Source organism: Saccostrea cucullata, unplaced genomic scaffold, assembly GCF_032062105.1.
Source record: "Saccostrea cucullata isolate Sc308-1 unplaced genomic scaffold, CSIRO_AGI_Scuc_v1 ctg753, whole genome shotgun sequence".
In the NCBI taxonomy this organism is placed as follows: Eukaryota; Metazoa; Mollusca; class Bivalvia; order Ostreida; family Ostreidae; genus Saccostrea; species Saccostrea cuccullata.
The window spans coordinates 288,581-315,445 of record NW_026934507.1 but is presented as its reverse complement, the minus strand read 5'-3'; the positions used below and the strand labels follow the sequence as shown (position 1 = coordinate 315,445).

The 26,865-nt window shown below is 32.5% G+C and overlaps 1 protein-coding gene and 1 long non-coding RNA gene across 2 annotated transcripts in view; both read right to left on the bottom strand.

Moving 5' to 3' along the window:
• The window catches only part of LOC134240917 (uncharacterized), a 228,570-nt gene that overhangs the window by 67,387 nt on the left and 134,318 nt on the right, over positions 1-26,865 (bottom strand). The window lies entirely within an intron of this gene.
• LOC134240900 (complement C1q-like protein 2) lies at positions 8,684-9,491 on the bottom strand. The gene is made up of 3 exons (XM_062723006.1): positions 9,477-9,491; positions 9,298-9,373; positions 8,684-9,087 (listed from the first exon to the last, which is right to left on the bottom strand). The coding sequence occupies exons 1-3, from the start codon at positions 9,489-9,491 to the stop codon at positions 8,684-8,686; spliced, it is 495 nt and encodes a 164-aa protein (XP_062578990.1).

Below are 26,865 nucleotides of genomic sequence, written 5' to 3'. Positions count from 1 at the left end.
AAAAAGTCTATTAAACAAGGAGGAAAAGTAAAGAAAAATAAATATGCTTTGTACACCTATTATGAGATTCATTAGACTTACCTGAGTGTAGATTAACTTTTGTTCTCAAAATAAATCGTCAACAAGCTGTAGCCATCTTTTATTAATTTATAAATATATAAGATACCTGCATTATCACATAACGCATCCAAAAGGTATTTACTTTAGATAGACAAATCGTTATTTATCAGTACGTTTGATATAACCATGTGGATTAAGATGACATAGTTGATAAAATTAGTGTGTTTGTTCATCTATATATATAAACACATGCCAAAATTGATGTAAAAAACATTAATAAGGGGTTTTATTTGATGACTTTTTTCTAAATAATTTATGTGCTGTAGATCACTAAATTTATAATTGTGTCAAATGCTGACTGGCGTTTTTCATACTTACTTTTAGTCCATTATTCATACAGTCACCAAATTGACGACAGATTTTCTGTTATTTCCCGATAATGACAAGGATCACACTACGGATGTGACCGGTCGGCAGGGGATGCTCACTCCTTCATGGCATATGATTCCACCTCTGGTGTTCTGGAAGTCCGTGTTTGCTCTGCTCCTCTTTTGTATTGTTTTATGGACTTTTGATCTCCAATACTGTTTCTCCATATGTTTCATTTAAAGTATATATAATACATTTTATACGCAGATGTCAACAAATCACTTGAATGTGTGTGTTGTTGTTGTTGGTTTTTTTTTTTTGAAACATACTGATATAGAGTTGATGATTATATGATTATTGTAAGAGCGAAATAGACTTTTAAAATCATTTTAATTCGTTTTTTACTTTAAAAAACCATCGAAACACAACGGAAATCAAATTTACTCTTCATCAAGATCAAGTAACATTTCTGGTCAATATTTGCAAGCGTTTATAGCCAAGTATTTTAAACGCCCGTATTTCTCTAAAATTCAATAAATCGGAACAAAATTTTACATTGATCTATAACTCATCAAAATGCATCCAAATACCCAAATCCAGCTCAACATCTACTATAGTTCTCTCCAGTTTTATTGGTAGGAGTTACATGAAATAAACAGAGGATAAGATATGCTTGTGTTTAGAGTATGGATTTAAACGTCAATAAATAATAAAAGATGGGCTAAGAAAGCAAGAAATGGTAATTTCTGTACATTATTTCTCCACGATATATTTATTATAAATGGGATACATACATATATGCAATAAATTTGGCAAAAATTACAATTTCTTCTTCGACAGAATCTTATTTTCACATGAACAAATCTATTATTATACCCCTGCTTGAAAAGCTGGAGGATATATATACTAGTAGTAATCGAATGTCTGCCCGTCCATCCCTTCGTCTGTTACGCTTTGGGGTACCCGTATCTTATCTGCAACTCTTCTATGAATTACCATTGAATGAAATTTGATGAGACTTTCACAGAATCTTTATTAAATATTGCAATTATATATGCAATAGTACAAAACGTCTGAGTTTTAACTGTTACAGAAGTTAAAATTTTTGTTTAGAGGAAGAATAGAGACTTCGTAGAGCATTTGATGGTTTCTTGATCTCTGTTTCTCTGTGCTTTGATTATAAGGTTTTTTACACTAATGTAAATAAAAGCCTTTAACACATTTAAGTCTCTATACGTGTGTTTATTTGTAATTTGTTCATCATGTTTTTAATCTTGTGCAATCTTACTTGCCAACTGGCAACTTTATTAATTTTTCTTTTAAAAAAAAAATACATTATTTTTGTCAAAATATTGGCAGCATTTTGTTTTGACAACAGTTTGGTTTATGTACTTTTTATTTGTCAAAATACTTTTGATAAACTGATGATTGTTTGCAGCAGGGAGATACGGTTGATAAATTTATTGTTCTTTGTACTCAGGAAATATCCCAGTAATCTCCCCTTTACTTTATTTGTGTTATATACTTATTGTCATTAAATAATTGACAATTCTCACTCAATATACATTGTTTTGTTGTATTTCAACTACAGCGGTAGCCTAGCCAGATCACTAGGATTACATAATTGATGTTTAAGTAGTTATAAAAAAAACAATATGTTCCTGGAAGGAAAGATGTCTAGATCGTTTCTGTATAGAAATTACAGGTTTGGGGATTTCTTCGAAATTAATATAGTTGTTATTCTTTCTTTTCTACATATCTCTTTTGAATGATTTATGGTACGCATAGGATAAACAACTTTGCTCAACAAAATGATGTAAATTGATTGAACCACAAAAAAATGGATTTTGCTTTACTTGAAGATATTGCTGGAGGGGTGAAAAGTAACATAAACTATACGTTTCATTTTATTCATGTTATTAGTTTGAAGAGCGTAATATATGATCCTGAAAATAGAAAAAGGCACCTAAAATATGATAAATGACATCTTTGTAAGTTATTACCCCTGTCCTCATCTCATCAGTCAAACTTAAGTGCTCCTGATTGCTTCATACCTAGATTCTTATTTGACAATATAACTTGACCATGTTTATTTAATACAAGAATGTATTATGTGGTATTATAAAATAAATCAATACTCAGTATTCTTAAAAACAATTTAAAACCAAATGCTGTCATCTTAAGGTCAAGATCTAGTAAATAACTTGAGACTAATTTTTTGGTGCTAGATCCATTATGACGTCGCCCCTCGGGGATCCGGGTTAGAATAGGTCCTCAGTACCCCTTGCTTGTCGTAAAAGGCGACTAAATGGGGCGGTTCTTCGGATGAGACGGTAAAAACCGAGGCTCCGTGTCACAGCAAGTGTGGCACGATAAAGATCCCTCCCTGCTCAATGGCCCTGAGTGCCGAGCATAGGCCTAAATTTGCAGCCCTTCACCGGCAATGGTGACGTCTCCATTATCAGTGAAATATTCTGGAGAGGGAAGTTAAACAGTATACAATTAATCAATCATTATGACGTCATAATCAATTTCAACTTTCTTTTTCCCGTACTTTACGGCTTTAACAGAATTATGTAGAAAATAGGGTATTTTCATGTCATTCAATTTGAAATCATATGAAAAGTAAACCGGATACCTATATTAAATTTGATATTGATTTAAAGAAGAGGCCATGAACATACTAATTACCTTTTTTGAGAGACTGTAGGCAATCTGAATACATTTTCTTTGACGAATATGAAAAAAACTCCCATATTCATGACTGGTTTTCTTAATTTTTCATTGAAAATGACAGCTTAAAATACAATTTTTCATCTTGTTTACCTACAAATTATGCCCCGAAACACCTAATTTGACCAAGCTAAAGTTGTAAAGCATTAATAAAGGAATTAATTTCTCAAGTTTGATAAATCTTTAGGCACCTTTCATTTACTAGATCTTGACCTTAAATACACAAAAATATGTAAATAACACCACTTATACGAGCCGGATCTCGGGTAAGTGAGTTTATTTCAGTAACCCTATGTCCCTCCATTCCGGATATCTTAAGTCCTTTCAGATATATAATTATATTCACCCTTAGTCACAACCTATCATTCCGGATAATGTAGGTCCATTGCATATATAGTCTAATATTTAGTTGTTTCCTACTCTCCATTTCTCGATGATCGATAAAACGGTAAGGTCATCGAAAATTTTTTGAAGTTGAATTGTTGCAATGTTTTAATTTTTGACATGAAATAAGCTTGATTTCAAGGGCAACAATTAAGATTTGAAATTTCAAACCAAATTAGACGATTAGATGGTGTAATTTTACATTGGATTTTGCCAAGATTTTTGTTAGGATCAAACGTCGTCTGTATTGGTTGAATTTATACAATATGAATAGCACGCCAAATCACAAAAATGAGCTAAACATAGTTTCACAGATGATAAACTAGGTGTGTCGACTGTAAACTATAGATTACAATCCGTGAACTATAGTTTACAATTCGTTAAGTATAATTTTTATCTGTAAAACTATATTTAACGGTTGTTAACTATAGTTTACGAATGCTAATCTAAGTTTATCTGTCTGTAATAAAACGTTAACAATAGATTTGGTTGTTTTTGTTGTTAGATTCACATCTATAAACTATAGATTACGATCGTTAATTATAGTTAAGAGTTGTAAACCATATTTTACAAATCGTGAAACTGTATTTATCAGATAATCTATGATTAATTTTGAAACTGTATTTATCAGATAATCTATGATTAATTTTGGTGTTTTAAGTATAGTTTACGGATGTGAAACATAGATTATCGCGTTAACTATGGTTTACAGATGTGAAATATAGATTAACGTTGTTAGCTAAAGTTTACAGTCGATAAACCTAGTTAATCGACTGTGAAACTATGATAAGCTCATTTTTGTGAATTTGGCGTGCTGAATATAGTTTCACAACTGATAAACTAGGTTTCTTGACAGTAAACTATAGTTTACAATTCGTTAAGTATAATTTTTATCTGTAAAACTATATTTAATGGTTGTTAAATATAGTTTACGAATGCTAATCTAAGTTTATCTGTCTGTAATAAAACGTTAACAGTAGATTTTGTTGTTAAAAATAGATTCACGTCTGTAAACTATATTCTACGATCGTTAACAATAGTTAAGAGTTGTAAACCATAGTTTACAATCGTGAAATGTATTTATCAGATAATCTATGTTTTGCAATCGCAAATGATTGTTTTCGGTGTTAAGTATAGTTTACGGTTGTGAAACATAGATTATCGCGTTAACTATGGTTTACAGATGTTAAATATAGATAAACGTTGTAAACTATAGTTTACAGTCCGTAAAAAAATGTCCATTTCCCAAACACGAAAATCTTACTTCGGGGGGGGGGGGGGGGGGGGGGGGTTTGTGGTAGGTTCGAGCTTCATAACCAAAATTTTTTTTCCAAACACCACCAGTTTCCCCATTTTTAACCTATACTAAGACACGTGTACCTGTGAAAAGTGGGGGGCTAAACCTACGAAGATATGTTCAATGTCTATACTAAGTATGTATTTTGAAAAAAAGTGGGGGGGGGGGCTAAGCCCCCCCCCCTCGCCCCCCGGTTCCGACGCCTATGAACAATTCCCGATTCGCTATTGGTTTGGGGGGTCAAGCGCAGAAACATTAAGTCAGACTGTGACAGACATACCTATTAATCCGTTTTAAGTTTTGCTTTCCAAAAAAAAATTATGAAGCCTGAAGAAGGTACTTAACACATTTTGCCAAAATTTATAATCTTCAAATAACATTCACGAAAATTGCGTCACTTTCATTTCTGAAGTAATCAAAGTACTGAAAGTACTGTAAGGATGTTGGTTCACTTCATCATTGTAATGAGTCATTTACAGTTCGGTATCGTATCATTTGTTTGCTGCTCTATTGAAACATTTAAATAAAATTCATATAGGCATACACAGAGAATATTTTACCAAAAGATTTAAGGTCTTAGGTTTATATAACTGATTTTCCATCTAACAAAAGGGGAGGGGGTCTCTAAATGATAATACAGTACTCCACGATGAATCATAGGAACTGTTGTTGTCCACCTGGTCAATGACTGTGTAAAAAATACAGCTTTAAAGTCAGAAATTTCTGATTTAATTTTTAGAGTGAGCATTTTGTGTCAGGGTAAGCTGCCAAAGGCTCAAAGCAAAACAAAGCTGTAGAAATTTGGCTTCATAAACCTTAGAGTAAAACAGCAATAATCAATCATTCATATGCCTTAGACTAGTTATGCTGGTTTCAGTCACAAGCAAGGAGCAAATTATATTTATTTAGTACAAGGCGTAAGAGTAGCATTAGGGCTAGAGTCGCACTAAGGTAAGAAATTTTAGCTACTATCTCAGGATGTCTCAATCTTCATATTGGTCCTTCATAAAAAAAAAAATGAAAGCTTAAATAATAAGAAAATAAATCAATCTGCTCAGATTGAGTTTTGGATAACTTTTGATAGGAATGACTGGGCTGCAAAATAAAGCTTGTAAGTAAGCATTTAAATAGAAATATTTAGGATTTTAATCCCTACAGGACCGAATTCCCTACCCTTAGATGTCAATCAAGTACATAAATACTCTAACATCATATTAAAGCATTTTATAGTATTGACATCCATTAAGATGAAATTCTCCCCCAGAGTACATGCAATACGTCTTTTTAGTTCGTCTTACACTTCCTCCAAATCGACGGGACCTTCAGACAGCATTAATATTGCAGGAGGAATGGCAACAGATCCCTCAGGCTAGCCTTGGACGACTGATGGGCAGCTTGGGTCTGCGCTGCAGGGCCTCGCGGGGAGGTTATACAAAATAACTGGCAATTATTTTAGTGAAGTAATTTGACTCTTCTGAAAAAAAATCTCATTTTCAGGTCTACCCCTAACATGCCGAATTCTAAAGTGACCGTAATGAACAATTCGTAGGGTGTGTTCAAATAAATTTATCACATTCAATGTTTAATTTTTACTTTTTGAATATAAAATATGATACAAAAATTAAAACTGCATTCTGTTTTCTATGATACAGTATTTGCAAAACATATTTAATTTGATGATCCTTAACTTTTATTGTCCAGTATAGTAATAAATGGGAAACATGTCGAAATAAATCGAGTATTCAACAGTAACACAGTATTCAATTTCACAAACCTGCAACATACTCCAAACTCTAAATTCTCAGATATTTAACTAAGTTCATTATTCAAAGTTGTTGTACGATGGCCAATCCATTGTCAGTTACAAAAGAGTATGTCCATTGGCCACCAACTTATTTGGACTATGATGCATAATTGACTGATCGTATGAAGAGTATTGTATTAGGTAGTTTTCAGGTAACTTATAAACCAACAAAAAAGCCCATGAAAGACATGTTTTTGCTCGCTTATTGTCATGCATTATAACCTGTTTCAGAGAACACACCCCCCACATTCAATAGCCAAAATTTAATGTAGAGTATTTTGTATTGTAGTTATGCACTAAAACACACGAATCAACAGATTTATGATGAGTCTGCATCACTAAATCCTTTCCCTAATTCCCTTATATAGGTTTAATTGTTAAGGGTCTATTCAGTGCAAGCTTGATATGAATTACAAGTACTATATCTGAGATAAAACTACTCTCTTCGAGGCAATTTTTTAAAATACTCGTAATTCTTGTTTTTGTTTTAACTGAGTTAAATTGATCTTTTGATGCAATATCAATCTAAAATATATGGAACCTTATATCAAAGATTTAAATGAGAGGTTGAATTTGGTTCAACCCCTTTTTAAAGGAAATATGGGAGTGGGGACAGGTTTAAACAGTATTGGATAGTTTATAAAATATGTCATTTTTAAAGTAAAATTAAATTTCGCTCACTTCAATTAGTGAAGCAACTACTACATATTTCCCATCAGAACGCAACAGGGGAGGATGAGGTTATTGTAATTTCGATAATTGCTGGCTTTCAAAAACATATCGTTTATACACTAATAAAGTTATTACCACGTGTTTACATATTTTTACATTCTTTACTGGTATTCTATTTTTCTTTTCTCTATTACTAATGGTTGTTTCATAAATTGTGAACTACTAAAGGAGGGTCTTAATTATATACTAGATAGGTATATAAAAGGATCGGTTTGGGTGGGGGTGTATTAGGACACTCACTGTTATTGTTGAAAATAATTTAGTACCTTAAGCTAAGAGGTGACAGTATCGTTTCGTTTTCCAATTTCGGTATGCCATTTGGGTTTGTTTCAGTACAAAGCCCATTAAGACAACTATAAGCAACACTTGCAAGATAATTTTTTTCTAAGTTTATTACTTTGTCACGCAAAGAAACTTGGTAAGAGGTGTTTTAATGATTTAAAAGTCATGAAAGGAGTGACAGCCTTTTAGGTAATTTATACAAGTAACCAATGGAAAAATACAGTGTCGGTAAGTATCAACAATATAAGAGTAAATAGAAATCGTTTTTACGGACAAGTCTTGGACTCAGTTTATTAAACTGTGAAATCACTTATTTTGTAAATATGTATTATTGAATGATCGAGCAGGCCCTGGTCGACGGTGACCATTTGCGTTGAGGTACTGCCGCCGTCACCATGGTTCTTGACATCCCATTTGTGGCGGTTGCAGTTCCATGATTACTCGTAGTAAACACGAGTAGCCATGCAATGGCGTATTCCGTCGCACCTCAGCACAATTGGACGAGTGCAACACATATTCTTACGCTCATTACATTGTTTATTGACTTGATTGATATTTGAATCAATTGATCGATTGATAATTGATTGATTGACAAGTAATTGACGTGATTGACGTGATTTGAATTGATTGATTGACTGATTAATTAATAATTGATTGAATTTGATTGATTATTGCATTGTGACCTATCCAGTGCATGATCCGCGCGATTTGGGTCGTCACATTTGTTGTATTGATTGTTGATTGTGGGACAGCCCTGTTGTAACCCCAGCAAATGATCACCGCGGCCAGAAGCGCCATATTTAACAAGCAACAAGCAAAATAACATCCATATTGTTTGTTTGATTAGTAGGGAATCTGAAGTACAATGTAACTGATTTAAGTATGTTATTGTATACAAAGCAAATTAATATAGTCCTGATTAACTCCATTTAATTGAATGACTAAACAACAATGATACGTTTGAAGATGAATACACTTACGTATTAATTTCCATGTTAAATAGAGCCAATGCATTTTATAGTTCAAATCAGGAATCCAGAGAAAGTGGTACGAGGTGCGTCACTGTCCGATACATAACCTGTACCGCTGTGGTATTTTACCCATACCGTGTCCCCCTTCTGTAATGGTAATGTTACAAGGTTTGTACCCACGTCATAATATTCGTTTGAGCTGTAGCTGTAAGCCACGGCTCGGACCTTACTAGATCCATTTAACACAATATCTATGTATATAACGTTATTACTGTAACTTTGGATAGTGACATAGAACACATAATCTCCCTCTACTGGTGCGGTGAAGATTCCGTTGCTCGGGTTATAACCTCCTCCCACGTTGTTGATTACTTTATTGTACACTAAGATACCACTGTTCCATGAGCTGCTAGTAGACGTTACTCCAGCAGTAAAAGCTACTCTCCGAGACAAGTCTACACGTGAAGAATAGTGTGAATGTTATTTTGACAAGCGTTGTAATACAGTAATACTAATTATTAACAATTATCAACTTTAGCCTTAAAAAAAGAAGAAAACAGAAATTAATCATATTATAGGTAAATTGAATTAAAATTCATACGTTTTTTGTCATTTTTTAAGCTACTGGCTAGGCATGCATCTTGAAAAAAATTCATAGAATCTACCGCATTTATTTCTGGTAACATTCATTCGGAACACCTCCAGAGACGACACAGTAGAGGACAGCTTCATCTGGTCGTACTCAATCGGCAATCCTCGGCTGACTCCGCTACGCTCCATTCAAACCTCGGATGTGATAGGTGGAGGAATACGCAAAAGATCGCTACATTTATCCGCCGGAAACTGCCTTGTCACTCATTTCATATTTCGCTCTGCCTAGAGTTCTTAGAAAAGGTTTCTTTATTAGTGTAATTCCTCGTATTAATTACACTCAAGTGTTAGTATTCTTTTAAAGCAAGAACACAGTGTTGGGCGTGCATCAAAGTAACTCGGATTTCAAAAGTATAATATTTGAATGAAATTCAAATAAGATCACATGACTGAATCAGCAAGATGGAAGATCACCGTTGACGTCCGAGGTTATGTGCGAGGTACGAGTCATCCGAGGAACTCCGATTGGGTCGTACTGAGATTGTTTGACGTCATTCCTTATGTCGCCAATGGTTTTGTTGATATCATCTATATTAATAATGAACAGTAATAAACAATATATAGAAACAAGCAGAAACAGATAAATGTTAAGGATATTAAAGATTAAATTCTTATTGAAACGAAACCCAAAAACATTACAATTTTTTAAAAGCTTATTTTCTTAGCAGCTTTCGTCCAATTTTTCCACTCATCATGCAGAAAAAAATCCAGGCTTTTACTGCCTCCTAACATTATAATTTCTCTTTATCATTATAAATAATAAAGTAAACAAAATTTATAATGCATATTCCTCTGCAGAAATGGAATTGTAGACTGACCAAAATTTTAATCCGAGTGTGAATGGTATCCAAACATATAATTAGATAGTGACAATTTGAACAAATATTTTTTTACTTCGTTAATTCTTGTTTTACTTTTATAGATATGTTGCCCCAATCAAAATAGACGAGCAAATATTGTTATTGCTTTGCCTATAGTCTTTTCAATATATTTTAAAGTATCAGTACAATATTGATAAAACAACAGATCTTATAATCAATAATATCACTGTTAACCAGTAATACATTTTTGTTTTCAATAATTAATTTTTTTTTTCAAATTTTCTGATATGCAAACAGAAAATTCGTAAACTTTTGAATTTTGTATCATGATGATAGTTGCTATAAAGGCTTTATTCAAAGCTTTGGATATTTTTCTATTGCATCATGTCACATTTGCTTTTGTCAATTGTTTAGACAAAGTTTGTCTCTATTGCATTGATTGTTTGATTGTACATGCAGGGTTCTCCACAAGGGGTTTTACCATGGCGGCGCGCCATGGTTAAATTTATGTGCGCCATGGTTAAACGAGCTGCACCATGGTTAAAATCAGCATCCGCCATGATTAAATTTCATTGCATTTCAGTCCTGACATCTACTTTTTTAATGACATGAGTAGTTAATTGTGTTTATACTACGACTGCCTTGCACCTGGCATGCCTCGAAGGAAAGAAACACGTCGTTAATCGGCGACTATATGCTACGAAGCATGACAATCAATGGAGAGTCAATCAGCTGATCAATATTTTGTGAGTTAATTATCGTGCACACATGTAAATAATTTTGGGTAACTTCAACATGTTCACTACATGATTAGATATATAACGGGTTTATAAAAAATTACAATTTAATTAATACCGATACGGTAATACAAGCACAAAAATCGTCATGCTTGCGATTCAAGTTTCTGTGGCCAAAAAAAATACTCTGTAAAAATTTCATATTCCTCTGTATTTAATCAATTCCCCATGCTCTGTTTTATAAGCTTTAACTTTATTATATTTTTGATAAAATGTGTATAGGGCCTGCTTCTCAATCGCCGTCTTAGTTTTAGACTTACTTCCCGTTGTTATGAAACATCGCGTGGCGCTATTTTTAGCTCTGGACACGTGGAGAAGTAAACAAAACTGGGTGATTAATGCAATACCTAGACAAATAAAACGTTTAGAAATCAAAGTACTGAAAGTACTGGGAAACGCTAAGCATATTGATTTGAAATTCGTCAGAATTATTTTAATTTAAAATGTCCTGTTGTAATGAATTTTAAGCGATATTTTGACAGTGCGATAGCGCTAGGTTGAGCACAGTTGTCAAAAAGTATTCGATTCCTGAATATGTGAACCCAGTTGGAATATGAAATTCAACATTGTCTCATGCCTTTTTTTCAAGCATTATGCATTATCTTCTTCTGTCAAAAGATCAATCAATTTCACTTACAGTACTGTACACGAAATTGCAAGAAAATATATTTGCGTGTCAAATTATTTTATTTCCCCATCGCCTTGTAGGGATCTATAAGAGGTCGTATTTGCATATAAATTGCAATTTATTGGAAGGGAGATGGTTATCGAGTTTTCCGATGAAATTTAATCTCTAAATGTTCATGTAGCTATACTTTTGCTGGAAAATGTATACATTGTATTTGAAAAAAATGTGAACACTTGAAAATGTCACTAAAATTCCTCTCATTTACGTGCAACACTGAAAGATAAAATCTTCTAGTGATCATATTTGATAACAAATTCATTCTGCGTTTACAAGTTTTTCAAATTGAAGATTGGCATCATGTTTGAAACAACGTCATATGACAAAACTCTATGTAAATGAAATGAACATCCGTAGAATTAACGCCCTTTATGTCAGAGATAATATGTAATTACACATTTTAGTATGAAGATATTACATTTATCTTTTGATGCTATCTTGTTATCTCTGATTTTCAAATATATGATTTGTAGCGTACATGTATTTGCAGTAACATTTGTGTTGATATACAATATGTGTCACTCATTAGTTAATGAGTTTTTGCAATAAAAATTTTACACTTTTCTTCTTTGGATCAAAATTACGTCATTAAACTTCCAAAAGTATTTTTAACTATTGTTGAAATAATTTAAAATGCTTCAGTATTTTTTGCGGATGCTTGGTGCTTTTCACCATTCTTTACTTGTGTATGTATGATCTTCACTACCATGCCAGACATTTTGAGAGGAAAAACATAACTACGGCATTGTTGTGCTAGTTAAAAAGGAATACTGAAAATAATTGCTCGAAATATTTCTGCTATTTCAATGATCAATAATTCAAGAGTCCAAGAAAGAAAATACAGTATTAATCTCAAGTGTTAGTAAATCTTCATGAAGGTATACAACATTATTTTATTCTGTTTTTATTTAGTCTTCATTAAGAATCGGCAAGACAGCTGAGACACATCTTTACATAAACTATTTATTCCTAGTTCCCTACTTCAAGTATTACACCGTTTGCTTAACATTTCATCAGCCCTAATTCTGTCCATAGCTAAGAACGTTAATTAAGGTTTTAGCATTTTTCGCCATATCCTCCACACTACGCGCACAATTTTAGAGCACAATACATGTAGTCCGAGAAATAAGTTTTATGATTCGAGTGGATTCGTTGAAAACACATCCACCACATGCTTTAACATGTCTGTACAACCACAAACTGCCCTTCCTATCGAATTATGTACAACACAAGTATAGACATTAAAAAAGACCGTCCTTGAATGCATTCCAGTCTGCTACTAAATGATACTTAGATGCGAAAATCAACTTCTCTCATAAATCTCAGCATGGTGCAAGATGTTGATAGAAAGGCTTGTTTTAGTTACATTGCCTGAAATAATTGTCTAGAAGAAAAAAAATAATAGTTTATATGGATATATAGAACGTACCATATTATAGAAGAATTACATTTTAAATCAGTTTTATGTAATTTCTTTTACTGAATAACTCACTTCCAGTTTGAGGATTAAAAACTTTATTTCAAAATCCCATCTGAGTTTTAAATCATGTACCGGGTACGTATTGAATATTCAATCACTATATTGCATGTACATGATAAATAATATACTGTTTTTTAATTAAGTATTTGCGCCTTAGCGGCAGCACTTGTAAGCAACGTGGTACTAAACTAATGTGTGCCAACATGATTGAAATGAACTACTATGTATAGAGAAGAGCATGATAAGAACTGCTATTATCTACTTACTGTGGAACATCCTTAAACCTTACTAATTGCCTTCTATTATTATAAATGCACGTAACGCAGCATTTCACTAAAATAGCATAAAGAGAGTCAGGGATTTCCAGTTGCATATTTTTAGATTAACAAGTGGAATTATCTTTCTTGCATATAGTGGCGCTGGATCCAGAACGGAAGTAGATTTACGCTGACAGAAAGCGCTTTGCGCTGCGCTTAGCGCTTAAAAAGGACACTGGTCCAAATGTTCTTTTGTGTATTAACTTAATAAAAACACTATCCATTAATCAGTTTTATAGTCATATTGAAACAAAACATTTCATAAAACAGACTACAATTCTTATCATTAGTAATCTAATGCCATGGTTACTGGCTACCTTTATCAACATTTTTTCTTTAAATTCCTTCGGAAGGTTACTACAGTTTTGGGCAAATTTTGGTACATTTGTGAAGTAAGATACAGGATAAACTCTTTTCAATTTTAATTAATATTTTTTTCACTTTAAAATGTGTTAGTTATTTCATTGTTTTGTATTGCACTAGGTAAGTTTAAAAATTGTAAAAACCAATCATTGATTAATGAAGATTAGGAAGTCTAAGATGCATTAGTGTTTTCGGCTACATTTGGCCTTCGCGCAGCTTCCTCCATGGTTAAATTTTCAAATGTGGAGAATCCTGACATGTATGTTGTTTTACGTCTCCTTTTCCACTCATTTAGAAACGTCATACATTGTAATGATGCACACAGTTAAAAGGCTTCACATTTATACCTTTACTCGGGCGTGCCAAACCATACCTTAACACGGGGCCTCAGTTTCTAAAGGACCCTCAAAAAAGTTCATATATTCATATTTTGACTCTAAAAATGTTCTGAATGCTTCGGGTAGCCTAATATCTCATAACACCAATTTTTTTTATCAAAGTACTTCACTAATATAAACCTTTCATATAATTCCTTCAGTTTTCTTGTGAGGACGATTTGTAGCGGTTCCTTTTATTAATGATCCAATTAAAAAATTTTTTTTCAAAGACTACAAATGTGATAACATTTACATTGATAACAAAAAATAGATTTATAAAAAAAAATATGAAAAGAAGTTTTTTGTTTTAATCAGAGATCTCAGAGAATGAAGACTTGATATTTATAGAATTCATTACAAATTAATTATCAAACAGGGATGGATCCAGTGCAATGAAATAGTTTAAGATAGAGAGCACCGATCTGTTTCAAAATATCTGTAAACAATGCAAATATGCCTAGAGTGAATAAATTCGAAGAATATTGAAAATCTTTATTAATATTTGAAAGCTTAAAAAGACACAAAACATTTCATTAGGCAGCTTTATTTTGTTATGCATACTTGAAAGAAAAACAAATAAAATAGTTAGTATTAATATTAAAATGGATCAAAGTAACAGTTAAACGTCGTTGTTCATGAATACCTTTCACTAAAAAAATTAAATGACTAATCTACTGAACATTATTATTATCATTTATACATTTTACCCTTAGAAAATTTTAAATAAATAATTGTACTGTGGATGTCATAGTGCAAAAATGTTAATTTAAAAAGATTAAATTAAAAAAATCCTCGAAAACCATCCTCACACTTGTTTCGTCGAGAGCTAGAACAAGAGGGACATTACTTATTATCTATTTGTGGTTTTGTACGAATGTGCACATGGGGAATTGTGGCGTTATCATTTCATTGTTTCGGTGATAAGGTTTTATTGATAACAAACATAAAAGTCATGAATAAAAGTTTTTTTTAAAAAAAATCGCTTTATCTTTATCTCAGTGGTTGTTAATAGGTTTCAATTTTTTTGTCATTTCTCTTCAGATATTCATTAATTTATGATTTAAGATCAGACGACACGTTCCTCAAAAATATATGATTTTTCATAGGAATTTGTCATTGAAGTAAATGTACTTAATCAAGTTTCCTTATAAAAATTAGGGTACCTACCAGGAATTTGGACAAGATACCACAGGGTAATATTTCTTAATATATATAACCCTAATGGGTAATCTCTTGAATGGCCTATATCACAATTTTGGGTGTACTTATATCTAAAAACATTTTGAAAACAATGTAGAATTAGAAGAGAATGACAACATATAAATAATTAATGATATAATACCAAGAGAAACAGGATATATATTTGAGGTACTTGGTGTCAGACCCTTAAAAAGTCGCTGAAACTGCTCTCCAATAAGAGCGTGCATAAGATATAGAGCTAAAACTTATTGAGTTTCCCGATTTGAATAAAAGTGCCTAAAATGATAAATAAATAAATTGTAAAAGAAGTGAATATTGTTTTGAATACATTAATTACAGTTGCCAACGACACAATGATTTTTCTATTACACTTCACATATTCTGACAAAACATCGGCATCATCACTTGACAAAAATTCGTGTCTTTTTTGTCAGCATTCAGACATTCATAATAAGTCATTTTAGTATTTGTACATGTTGCATTTGTGTTTGAGTCAAATAATTCTATTGTGATACCACGTGTACCCAACTTTTATAAATATCAAGTCATTTACTTCGTTTGTTCACATTGAAATTTAAATTATAAAAAGTGCACAGAGAATTAAGGCTATGGAACAGTTGTCCATAGAAATGTACCATGCATTGTACATAACTTTTTATGCTCCCGGATTGATAGATCCAGGGCGTATATTGTTTTTGTCCTGTCTGTCTGTCTGTCTGTCCGTTTGTCTGTCTGTCTATTTGTTTGTTTGTTTGTCCCGAACTTTAACCTTCACCATAACTTTTGAACCATGAAAGGTAGAGACTTCATATTTGGTTTGCATACTCCACTAATAAAGCTCTTTCAAATGACACCAAGTTTAATGACCTTGTGACCTTGACTGTGGCCTATATGCTAAAAATACTTTTTTCTGCAAACTTTAACCTTCACCATAACTTTTGAACCATTAAAGATAGAGACTTCTTATTTGCTGTACAAACTCCACTAATCAGGCTCTTCCTAATGACACCAAGGTCAATGACCTTGTGACCTTGACTGTGACCTTAGTGCTAAAAATAGCTTTTTCCGTACTTTGTTGCTGCCGGGCGCATAGTGTTTCACAAAAACATCTTGTTGATATTGAAATTTTCCCTAGGATTCCTTTTTCGTGAAAATTCTTTAAAAGCCTAAATGATATTTTTTCGCGGCTTTGTATTAATTTAACTTGTCAGTTAATGTAAGCATTTAAAAGAACAAGGTTCACTTTTGTCTTTTTTGGCCCTGTGAATTTCTGAAAAACTGAAACTGTATAGTTTTACTTAACAATGCATTAAAATATCACTTAGATCTTTGGTGCCTGCGTATCTATCAAAAATTACATCATTTTCTGGCTAGTCAATGCATTATGACGTCACGAAATGCGTCAATATCCTCATATTCTGAAAAAGTCTACAAAAACGGCCAATTTTAAAGCTATTTTTTGATATTTAATATAGAGCGCAACCTCTGATCTAAAATATGCAACTAGTAAATGATAGAACTGTTTCTGAGGATTAATGGACATGTTTTATTTTTTAGATCAGAGAGTGCGCTCATATAATTTTTCTTCACTGAAAGTACTCAATTATATCTATTACCTAAAAATTTAAGAACATTGTAATTTCATAAAGCCAGTTCTCCAAGACCTGGGCTTTTAGGAGAAATTTTTAAATAGGATATGAAAGCACCAAGTCTCTATTTTATTTTAATGCTTCAAATAGAAAATCAAGTGTTGGTCAATTAATTGGTATATCTATAGGGCCATATTATGCATAAAGTGAAGCGACTTCTTTTGACTGTTTTTTTTAATGTTATTTCGGAATTAAATGTACATATTCTTATTCAACTTCAAATTCATTGTTTGTCCAGAATATTAGAAAGACAGACTTATGTATATGATGATTATGAAAAAATTCCTCTCGTAAAATGGATACTTACCAAACATTGAAGACACAAGTGTATTCTGAGAGATTTCCAGGTTTAACACTGATTCGGATATATTTGCGCCAGAAACAAGTAAATCATTGTTTAAAGTTTCCAGAGAAGTATTTAATTTTGTGGACAGAATCTCATACTTTTGATCTATCAATACAGGAATATTTTTGTCAGTTCCAAAGTATGTTTATTCAAGTCCGGAAGAGTAACTGACAGATATCGAACTTCAACTTTTAGGTCTCCAAGTATCGCACTGGTGTTTTTCTCAAAAGCTTCTCTCTTAACTTCAAATTGTTCTTCAAACTCAAGAGAACGGTCATTCATTTGAATGAAGTTACCTTTGATTGTATCGAATATTTCTTCATACCGTCTATTGGTAAGCTTTAAGTCATCGTTTTCGCCTTTAAGTTCGTTTACTTCCTGTTGCAATGCTATCACCTTTACTTCTGTTTTCTGTTGTGATGATTCCAGTGTCTCCATACGTTGTTTCAGATCCACCATTTCCATCATCAGTGAGTGAACATTTTTCACCAATGCAATTCTAATGATTGTTTCTTGATTCAAAAGCTGCCTAACAACGTCCACATTTTTCGAATCAATGTCAGTAGTGTCCAGTTGAGTTATATTTTGATAATTGTTGTCTGTGAGAAAAGAGAGACAATGAACACAGAAAAGATTTAAGAAAACTAACGCAAAACCAAGGCGGTGCTTCATATTGAAGGTACTGATATAAAATGCAAAGAAGTGTTAAATGTACGATTATATATTTTCTTTCAATTTTGCATGCTTCTTTCTTACAAGAAAAAAATTAGAGGCATCATATTACATTATTAATGTAAAAAAAGGGTCTAAGAATTTTTAAGTGAGATGTGTTACATCTTATGTCACTTTGAATATCGTTTTAATGATGTTAATTTTTTTCATTTTCATAACATTTATGATTCTGAATGCAAATTCCTTTGATACACAAGTAATTATAATCATTAAATCAATTCCAGGGTTAGGTATTACATTCAGTTTCATTTCTGATTGATTGCAGAATCGCCATGCTTTAAAAAACACGAAAGTTACTCACGCTCTGTTGCAAAGCTTTTCATTTCTCTGTGTTTTTTTTAATGATCATATCTCATTCAAGTACATTTTCATGTCTCAATTTCTGTGTTTTATAGGTTTTTTTTTTTTTTTTTTTTTTTTTTTTTTTTTTTAAATAATTTCATTTATTTAAAATTCACTTTTGAAGTAATATCAATAGTCTTAGTTTCGTGTTCATTACCTCTTCGGGTTGTTTTCATAATATTGTTATGCTCCATTTTCAGGATTTTTTATACTGTGAAAATATTAACTTAATTACATTATTGAATTGAGTGTTAGAAAAAAATGGATTTAATGTATTTAGAAAATAAACCTCTGAAGCATTGCATAAAATGTACAAACAAGCAGAAAATGTTCATCAAGTGGACTATCCTTAATAAGTAACAGTAAGTTTCTAGAAATATTTTGTTTCATCAAAGATTCTTTGGCAATCAATAGTAAATTTTTGAATATTATCAATAGCATCACGAGACACCCCCACCCCATGGTTCATATTTATTAACTACAGATTTTGTAATTCTAGGTTTTCAATTTGGCGCCTTATAGAAATTTGTCTAAGGACAAACACTTTGCATTGGCGACTATTTTTTAATGATTAGAAGGCATCCAGATGGCGCAGATATTTAAGAGCTCACTTAGAGAAATGTTCTATTAATTAAAGCATATGGATTGAAACTTCACATATCAAAAACAAATAAATGGTTATATGTATTAAAATTGATCAATTTTATTTTCTCGCAGATAGTAGATTGAAATTGTCCGTGAATTTTCCGAGCAGATCTTGTATACTCATAATATAAACACGAACTCCTTAATTCCATTTGGGATGGTATGGGTTGACATCAGGTGCCCAAGAGGAGTAAACATTCCGTGTTCACATGTCACTCCCGCCGTGAACCCTTTGTTCTGATCACGTAGAAGGAACATTTTGTAGTCAAATTCAGCGTAAAACTCGGCCGTACAATTGGGTCGTACAATTAAATCCAAAAATTAACATTAAACTTGTATATTATTTCAGATAATGTCTTTTATAATTAAAAATATTGATTATATATCCTTTTTGAAATGTGTCATGTTAAGTATGTATTTATTTTAATTTGAAAAATGTTAGAGATAATATCAAAAATATTTCTGGATACTTTCAGTTTATTTTTTATATATATTTCAAAAAAAAGATATATTGACTAGTATATATAATGTAGATGATAATTGTCAATATTGAAATAAAGTAAAAATGTTGTTTATTAAAGAAAGTCAAACAATGATGGAAAAAATCATTTATTCCAAGACTGGTATACCTACATTTAGCCCCATATCACAAGCCATGCATGAAGCGGAAAAACATATTTCATATTTTCTATCAGAGAGAGAATAGTTTTGACTCTTGTAGTGCATATATGTTACTTATTTAATCTCTCGATTAATTGTAATAAATTTTATGCATTCTTATGCTCATAGGCAAGCTCACCGCAGCTTGTTTTTGCTAATTTTGTAGAAGTCAAATAAAACACTTTCATAGAGATGAATAATGTCATTTATTAAAATGACGGTATAAATGTGAACAATTTAACAAACAAGAAGGGGATCAGATTCACAAGCTTTGATTACCAGTTACGTAAAATATGATAATGTCTGATCCCCCAAAACTGACTAGAAAAAGTATTTTTAAGACAAGACAATCAAAACGTCACATGAAAAAGTTAGTAAAAAGATGGCACATCACAACAAAATAGGCCACAAGATGTGACATGCATGTCATATCCATGTTAGATGTGACATGTAGATCATATCCGTGCCATCCAATTTTACTCATATGTAGATATACGTTAACCTTATTTCCCACTAAACGAATTACAATCGTGAGAATTTCAAATCTATGTTTATAAATCGTGCAATTGTTTATAATTATAGGTGGGGAAACTGTAGTTTTCAGTTACAATTTTGAAACTTAGAGTATGAACATAGTACATGCATCTGTAATTTAAATGCATTTCTATACGTTCAATATTAAGATTTTATCTAAATCAACAGCTTAAAGATTTTAATCTTTATATGCAACCATCTTCCAAGATGAATTTAAGTCAGGTTTTTTTTTATATCATTGACAGCTTTTTTTCAATGAATATGGAACTCGTAAACTTACTTACCTTGTCACTGGTCATTTGCAAAATGGTCATTTACGTTGTCAAACAACATTTTGATTGTACACATATGTACATGTACTCTGAAATTGACATCAAAAAGATGCTTGAGTTTCTGATAAACAATATCTATGTTGTTTATGGAAATGAGGTTTTCCAGCAATATATTGGAATTCCCATTGTTTTATTAAAACAATAGCGACCCAGAAAAGGTATGGTTTGTGAACATATATAAGCAAGTAGAAGGATTTTGTAAAAGATGAGTTCCGTGTAAAGCATCAGTACCAGGAGAAATATATAAGCCATTATAGATGCCCCCTACCAAACCTACCGTGGTCTGAGGTCAGCATGGATTTCTGTGGACCATTTCCCTCCTGATCCTACTTAATGGTTGTTGTTGATGATTACTAGAGATATCCTGTAGTCGAAACTCTGTCAAAATCAACAGTGAATGCAGTAATACCGAAGCTAGACAACGTCTTTGCTTTAATTGGAATACCTGATGTTGTGAAAACCGACAATAGACCTCCGTTTAATGCATGGCTCTGCAAGGAGTTCGCGAAACATCGCGGATTTCAACATAGGAAAATAACACCGTTATGGCCACAAGCAAATGGAGAGCTAGAGCGATATATGAGAAAAATTTGGAAGGCTATACAGGCCGCACACACCGGACATAGAGGCTGGAAACATGAATTATATTGTTTTTGAGCAACTATAGAGCAACGCTACATTCAACAGCAACTGCAACACCCGCAGAAGTACTACTAGGCAGAAAATGAAATCCAGAATTCCAGAGATTATTCCATCGTCCAAAAACACGGAAAAATCTCGTAAAGACTTAAAAGAAAAAAAATGAATAGATATGCAGATGTCAGAAGAGGTCAGGATCAAAAGCTGCAACAGGGAGACAATATTCTTGTAAAACCACAGAAACAGGACAAATTGTCAACTTCATACAGTACCGGGCTATATGAAATAATAAGGGAAAACGGCTCTATGATAAAATCTAAGAATGATAGCAAAGAACCCATAAGAAACGTATCATTCTTCTAGAAAATAGATGAGCGAGAAAGGTCAGCTGGGGTAACAGTCGATTCCGGTGAAGATTTAATTACCGCACAGCCGTAGTATAGACGTCAACTTTTGAGCGCAAACCAAGAGCTTATCTGAAAGAGTTTGTGTTTGTATGGTGTGAAGATTTGTAATAATCCCCAAATCATAATTAGATTTTGTTCATTATATTATAAAATAGTAATTGCGCATTAACATGTTGTCGTAGAAAGTTCGAGGAAAGAGACACCGATGTAAAAGAGGCATTCAGAAAATTACTGATTATTCTCAAAAAGAAACCCACATGAACTTTGATAAGTGTAAGGAAAAATTATAATAATTTCGATGTACATGCTTTCAATTAAGGAAAGGGAGGGATAATATTTTGATACTTTTAAATTAAGTCTGTCAATCTCTATTTAACAGTTATATTAAGCCAGCATCAGAATGTTTATTTTCAATCAAGCTATCTGATATTATCAGTTCTCACAGTTAAGTTCCTCTCGCCAAAATTATCTATGATCATTATTATAAATGCATTGGAATATGTTCAATCTGATGGTTAATTAATAAATAGTTTGTAAATTAGACAGACGGCAAGTTTGGCCAGTCGGCAGGGTATGCTCACTCCTCCATGGCACCTGATCCCACCTCTGATGTTTCAGAGATCTGTGTTTGCTCTGCTCCTATTTTGTATTGTTTTATGGACATTGATGTTGAATACTGTTCGTTATCTCCATATCCTTCTTCCATTGACTTGTTCTTCTAAATCTCTCTCACAGCATTACAACTATGATTGGTAATATAATGACCCCGTAAGCGAAGTTTCGGGGGGAATATAATTTTTGTTGTGTTCGTCCGTCTGTTTGTCTCTTTGCCTCCCTGTCTGTCTAGCTGTCTGTCTGTCTGTCTAGTTGTTTGTCTGGTTGTCCGCAAAAGCTTTAACCTTGCCCATAACTTTTGATTTAGTGGAGCTATCATTTTCATATTTCACATGTGAATTCCTTGTGATAAGACCTTTTTCTGGGTACCAAGCAATTTGATCCTTTGACCTTGACCTTGGAGTTTGACCCACTTTTTCACAAACATTCCAAACTTTTACTTTGGCCATATCTTTTGAACAGTAAAAACCAGGGCATTTATTCTTTACATATGTATTTTTTGTTAAAATACCTTTCATATGATTCCAACAACCTTGACCTTTAGACCTTGACCTTATAGATTTCCGCATTTGAAAAAAAAAACTGTAACCTTGGCCATAACTTATGAACAGTAAGGGCTAGGGCTTTCATTCTTCATATATGTAATCCTTTTGAGAAGTCACTTTATTGGGTACCAAGAACTTTGATCTTTTGACCTTGACCTTGGAGTTTGACTTTTTTTCAAAAAGGAAACTTCTACCATAACTTTTAAAAGGTTTAAGCTAGTTTTTTCTTACATTATATATTCAATTTAATATTAGATCTTTCATTTGATAACAAGAACATTGACCCTTTGACAATTACCTTGCAATTGGAGTTTGAACTACTTAAAAAAAACTTAACCTTGATCATATCTTCTGTACTGTTTAGGCTTTGGCTTCCATCTCTACAGATGTATTTTATATGGAAAGACATTTCAATGGATAGCAAATACCTTAACCTTTTAACCTTGGATATTTTTGTACTTATGTTCAAACTTTAATTTTTGCTATACCTTTTGAAGGCTAGAGGCTAGTCAACTCATACTTCACTTTTATAATCCTTGTGAGAAAACCCTTAATTTGATACCATGAACCTTGATCTATTGACCTTGACCTTAGAGTTTGACCTTCTTTTAAAAAGTAAACCTTGAATATTACTTTTAAAAGGTTAGGGTTTATACTTTCATACTTAACATATTAAATCTTGTGACCTTTGAACTTGACCTTGGAGTTTGACATAATTTTTAACATTTTTAACCTTGGCCAAACTTCTGAACGGTTAGGGCTAGGACTTCCATGCTTTACATGTGTATTTTCTGTGGGAACACCTTTCATTGGAAGATTTCCGTACTTATGGTAAAACTTAAACCATGACCTTCTTTCATATTTCACAATTGTTTTTTCAAGTGAGAATACCCTACTTTTGGTACCAATATATTAAATGTGCATTTAGGAAAAGTTGAATCTTTGCTATGTTGCCATACGGGGGCATCAGTGTTTTACAAACACAGTCATATTGTTTTTAATTCTTTTTATATCTGCATGATTAAAAAGAATTCTCTTAAAATGTGTAATTGCATACATATTCAGCTTCATACTTCTTTATTAATGATATATGCAGATAACATGATATTTGAATCCGATTTTCCTTATGTATTACAAAGAAAGTATAATTTTATTTACACACATTATGCTGACTGGAAATTTTCTGGTAATGTACAGAAAACTAAACCTACATATTTTTTTTCAATCTGGTCGACAGAAACAAAACGCTTAATGGTATATTGATGAGCAAGTGAAATCGGTATTTCTTTGATATTACAAATTATTTTGAAAAGAATTATAATCGTGTTTCATCTTTTAATTGGAAGGCACCCAAAATTGATCATTCATAAAAATAAAAATGAAATCCCTTTGTTTCTCTTGAGAACATTTTTAAAAGAATTTATTCTTATACTCTTTGAAACCCCATTGTGGCCAAACTATAATTCCTCCCGAGTTCATGATTTGTACAAATTTCATTTTTCAAAACCCGTCTCAAAATGACTTATTATGCTTTGCAGTTCTTGAGAAGATGATTTTTAAAGATTTTCTACTAGTACATAATCCTTTGTAAAATTTTTATCCATCATTGTGTCGCCAGCCTAACCCAGGAAGGGGCAGGATAGGCAGAAGTAGAAAAATAAATCTGTATTTGTACTATCTTATCTGAGGAATTTTCAATATCCATAATACTTATCCATCTTATCATGGTTGTTCTGGAAAAGGTTTTTAGCCGGGCTTTGCTTAAAGCAAAGTCCTGGCTCAAGGCATCATGATCGCCTGTCTTACTATAAATAGCACAGTAAAAAAACCAAACAATCAGCATCAAAGCAGACACTTCAGATAAACAAAATAGTTTAATTGCGAGGCGATATTCAAACAAACATTTTGACACCCAAATCGTTGGAAAAATTTCATGATTAATATTTTGCTTGTAAGTTAAACTGAAAGAGAAATTTGAAATTTGCTTTATTGGAATAATCGTGATATAAAAATTTGTGCACAAACGCTGCTGAATGCATATTGTAAGCGAACTATTTTCAATAGCGCGCGCGGGCGTTCCGATATGTGATATGTTGAAATTGTGGAAGAGTTTCGTGTTTCATATCATTTTCGTCGATGTTATGATAGTAGTTATATTCTGTTTTGATTTTTAGCAAATTAATAGTATTAGAATTTTCAAAATTAACATGCGTGGAGTCACTTGATAATGTACATGCATCAGTGTTTCTACATGTAGTTGGCGATTATAACACAAATAGCCGATGTGTTTTAATTAAGAAGACTTTTGTAAGTTTAAAGCTTTATTGTAAAGTCACTTTAAAAACAATGGTACATAAAACTTTCAGCTACAAAGATCTCTGGGCCAAGATGGTGAAAGCTCACATAGTCATTGGATCACATAGGTCTCAGAGCTAAGTTCGTAAAGGCTCTCAAAGTTTGTCTCGGAGGTAAGATAATAAAAAGCCCTCATAGTTACTCTAAGAGCTAAGATGTTAAAAGTTATTTTTACTCAGTGCGCACATCTTTTGTACAAGAAGCTGCATCATAAGGATCACATATTTGGGAACATCAATTAGTGAGTTAGAGTGTCACTTTATTAATATTGATATAGACTGCCCCTCACTGAAGTCCTGTCTCCAGTCTCCTTACAGGACACGGCAATGTCCACTATTTACATTAACATTGTGTATCTTGCACATTCTTCAGTTAATTAGATGGATGCGGCTTTGCACAAAGTCTGATTGGAAGTGTCAATATTCGAGAACAACAAATCATAAAAACTAATTGTCCGTCAAAGGAAGACGCTCTGTTACTGTATCCAATCGCTCAGATTTTGTAAACAAGTTTGTTATTGAGATATTATTGTCCGTCGCTTTACACACTGATAGTATCAATTATAATTCATAAATGTATTTAAACATAGATAAATGCACTGCACAATTTATTATATCAATTAAAATCATAATTTTGATAAAAGTACTGTAACTTTGTTTGAAACTAAAAGAATGTCTATAAAATACACATGTGCATTATATTAACTACTGCAGGATTCCAAGACTGAATTTTTAAATTATGAGAAAAAAAGTGCTTACTGAATAAAAAATATGCCAAAATTTCTTGGAAATATCATTTTTAAATTTTAAAATCATAACATATCTAGGGGTCTGGACTGTTCATTTTAATTACTGGTATATCGGATACTGTTTTAAATCATAATCACACAAACTTTACCTGTTAAAAGTCAGTGACCAAAAGGAAAAAAAAACCTAGAGAGTCTACTATTGCATGCAATTGCGTATGTTGCCCCGAACTGTTCAGCTATTTCCATGGCCACTATTGATAATTTCGGACAAGACTTTCTTGTTTTGTATCTCTTTAACAATATCCATTAGCTAAGTTTGGAAAACCATCAATTCGTATTAGTCCTTTCAGTACTTTGATTTAAAAATCAAAGTTAAAGAATTTTCACTTTCCCCTGGTTTCCATGGCAATAATCGATTACTTGAAATTTTAAATGCGAATCGCACAATTACATTTACTAATCAATAAAATGAAAAAAGTTTCCTGAGGAATGTTCAAGTGACCAGAGAGAACACTTGCAGACAAAATTCGTCGCTTTTTGCAGGTTCCCATGGCAACGGTAGCCATTTTGAATCTGAATGACCACACAACACAACTACAACCAGTGAACATCCTTTGAGGAAATTTTCATGAATATTGTCCCAGCCATCTTCGAGAAACAGCCCGTAGAACAAAAACATTCGTGCAATCGCAATATGTCGTCCCCGACTTCGTTCGGGGCGACATAATAAATATGTACTAACATTAAAGCAAAGCACGGCTTTCAGTTCTTTTAATATTTTGATTAAACTAACTTGTTAGAGTTTGATCTCCTTTGTTGCCCAAGCCTAGCACCAGTGAGTCATGACTTGACCAACCTTGAATCTACATTACATGAGAATGGCTACAAACACAAAATGTAAATGAAAATTTAGAGGCTGTGATGATTAATATAACAAATTTACATATTTATTTTCGTGTATACGTATAAGATGGTAGTGGTTGAATTCAAATT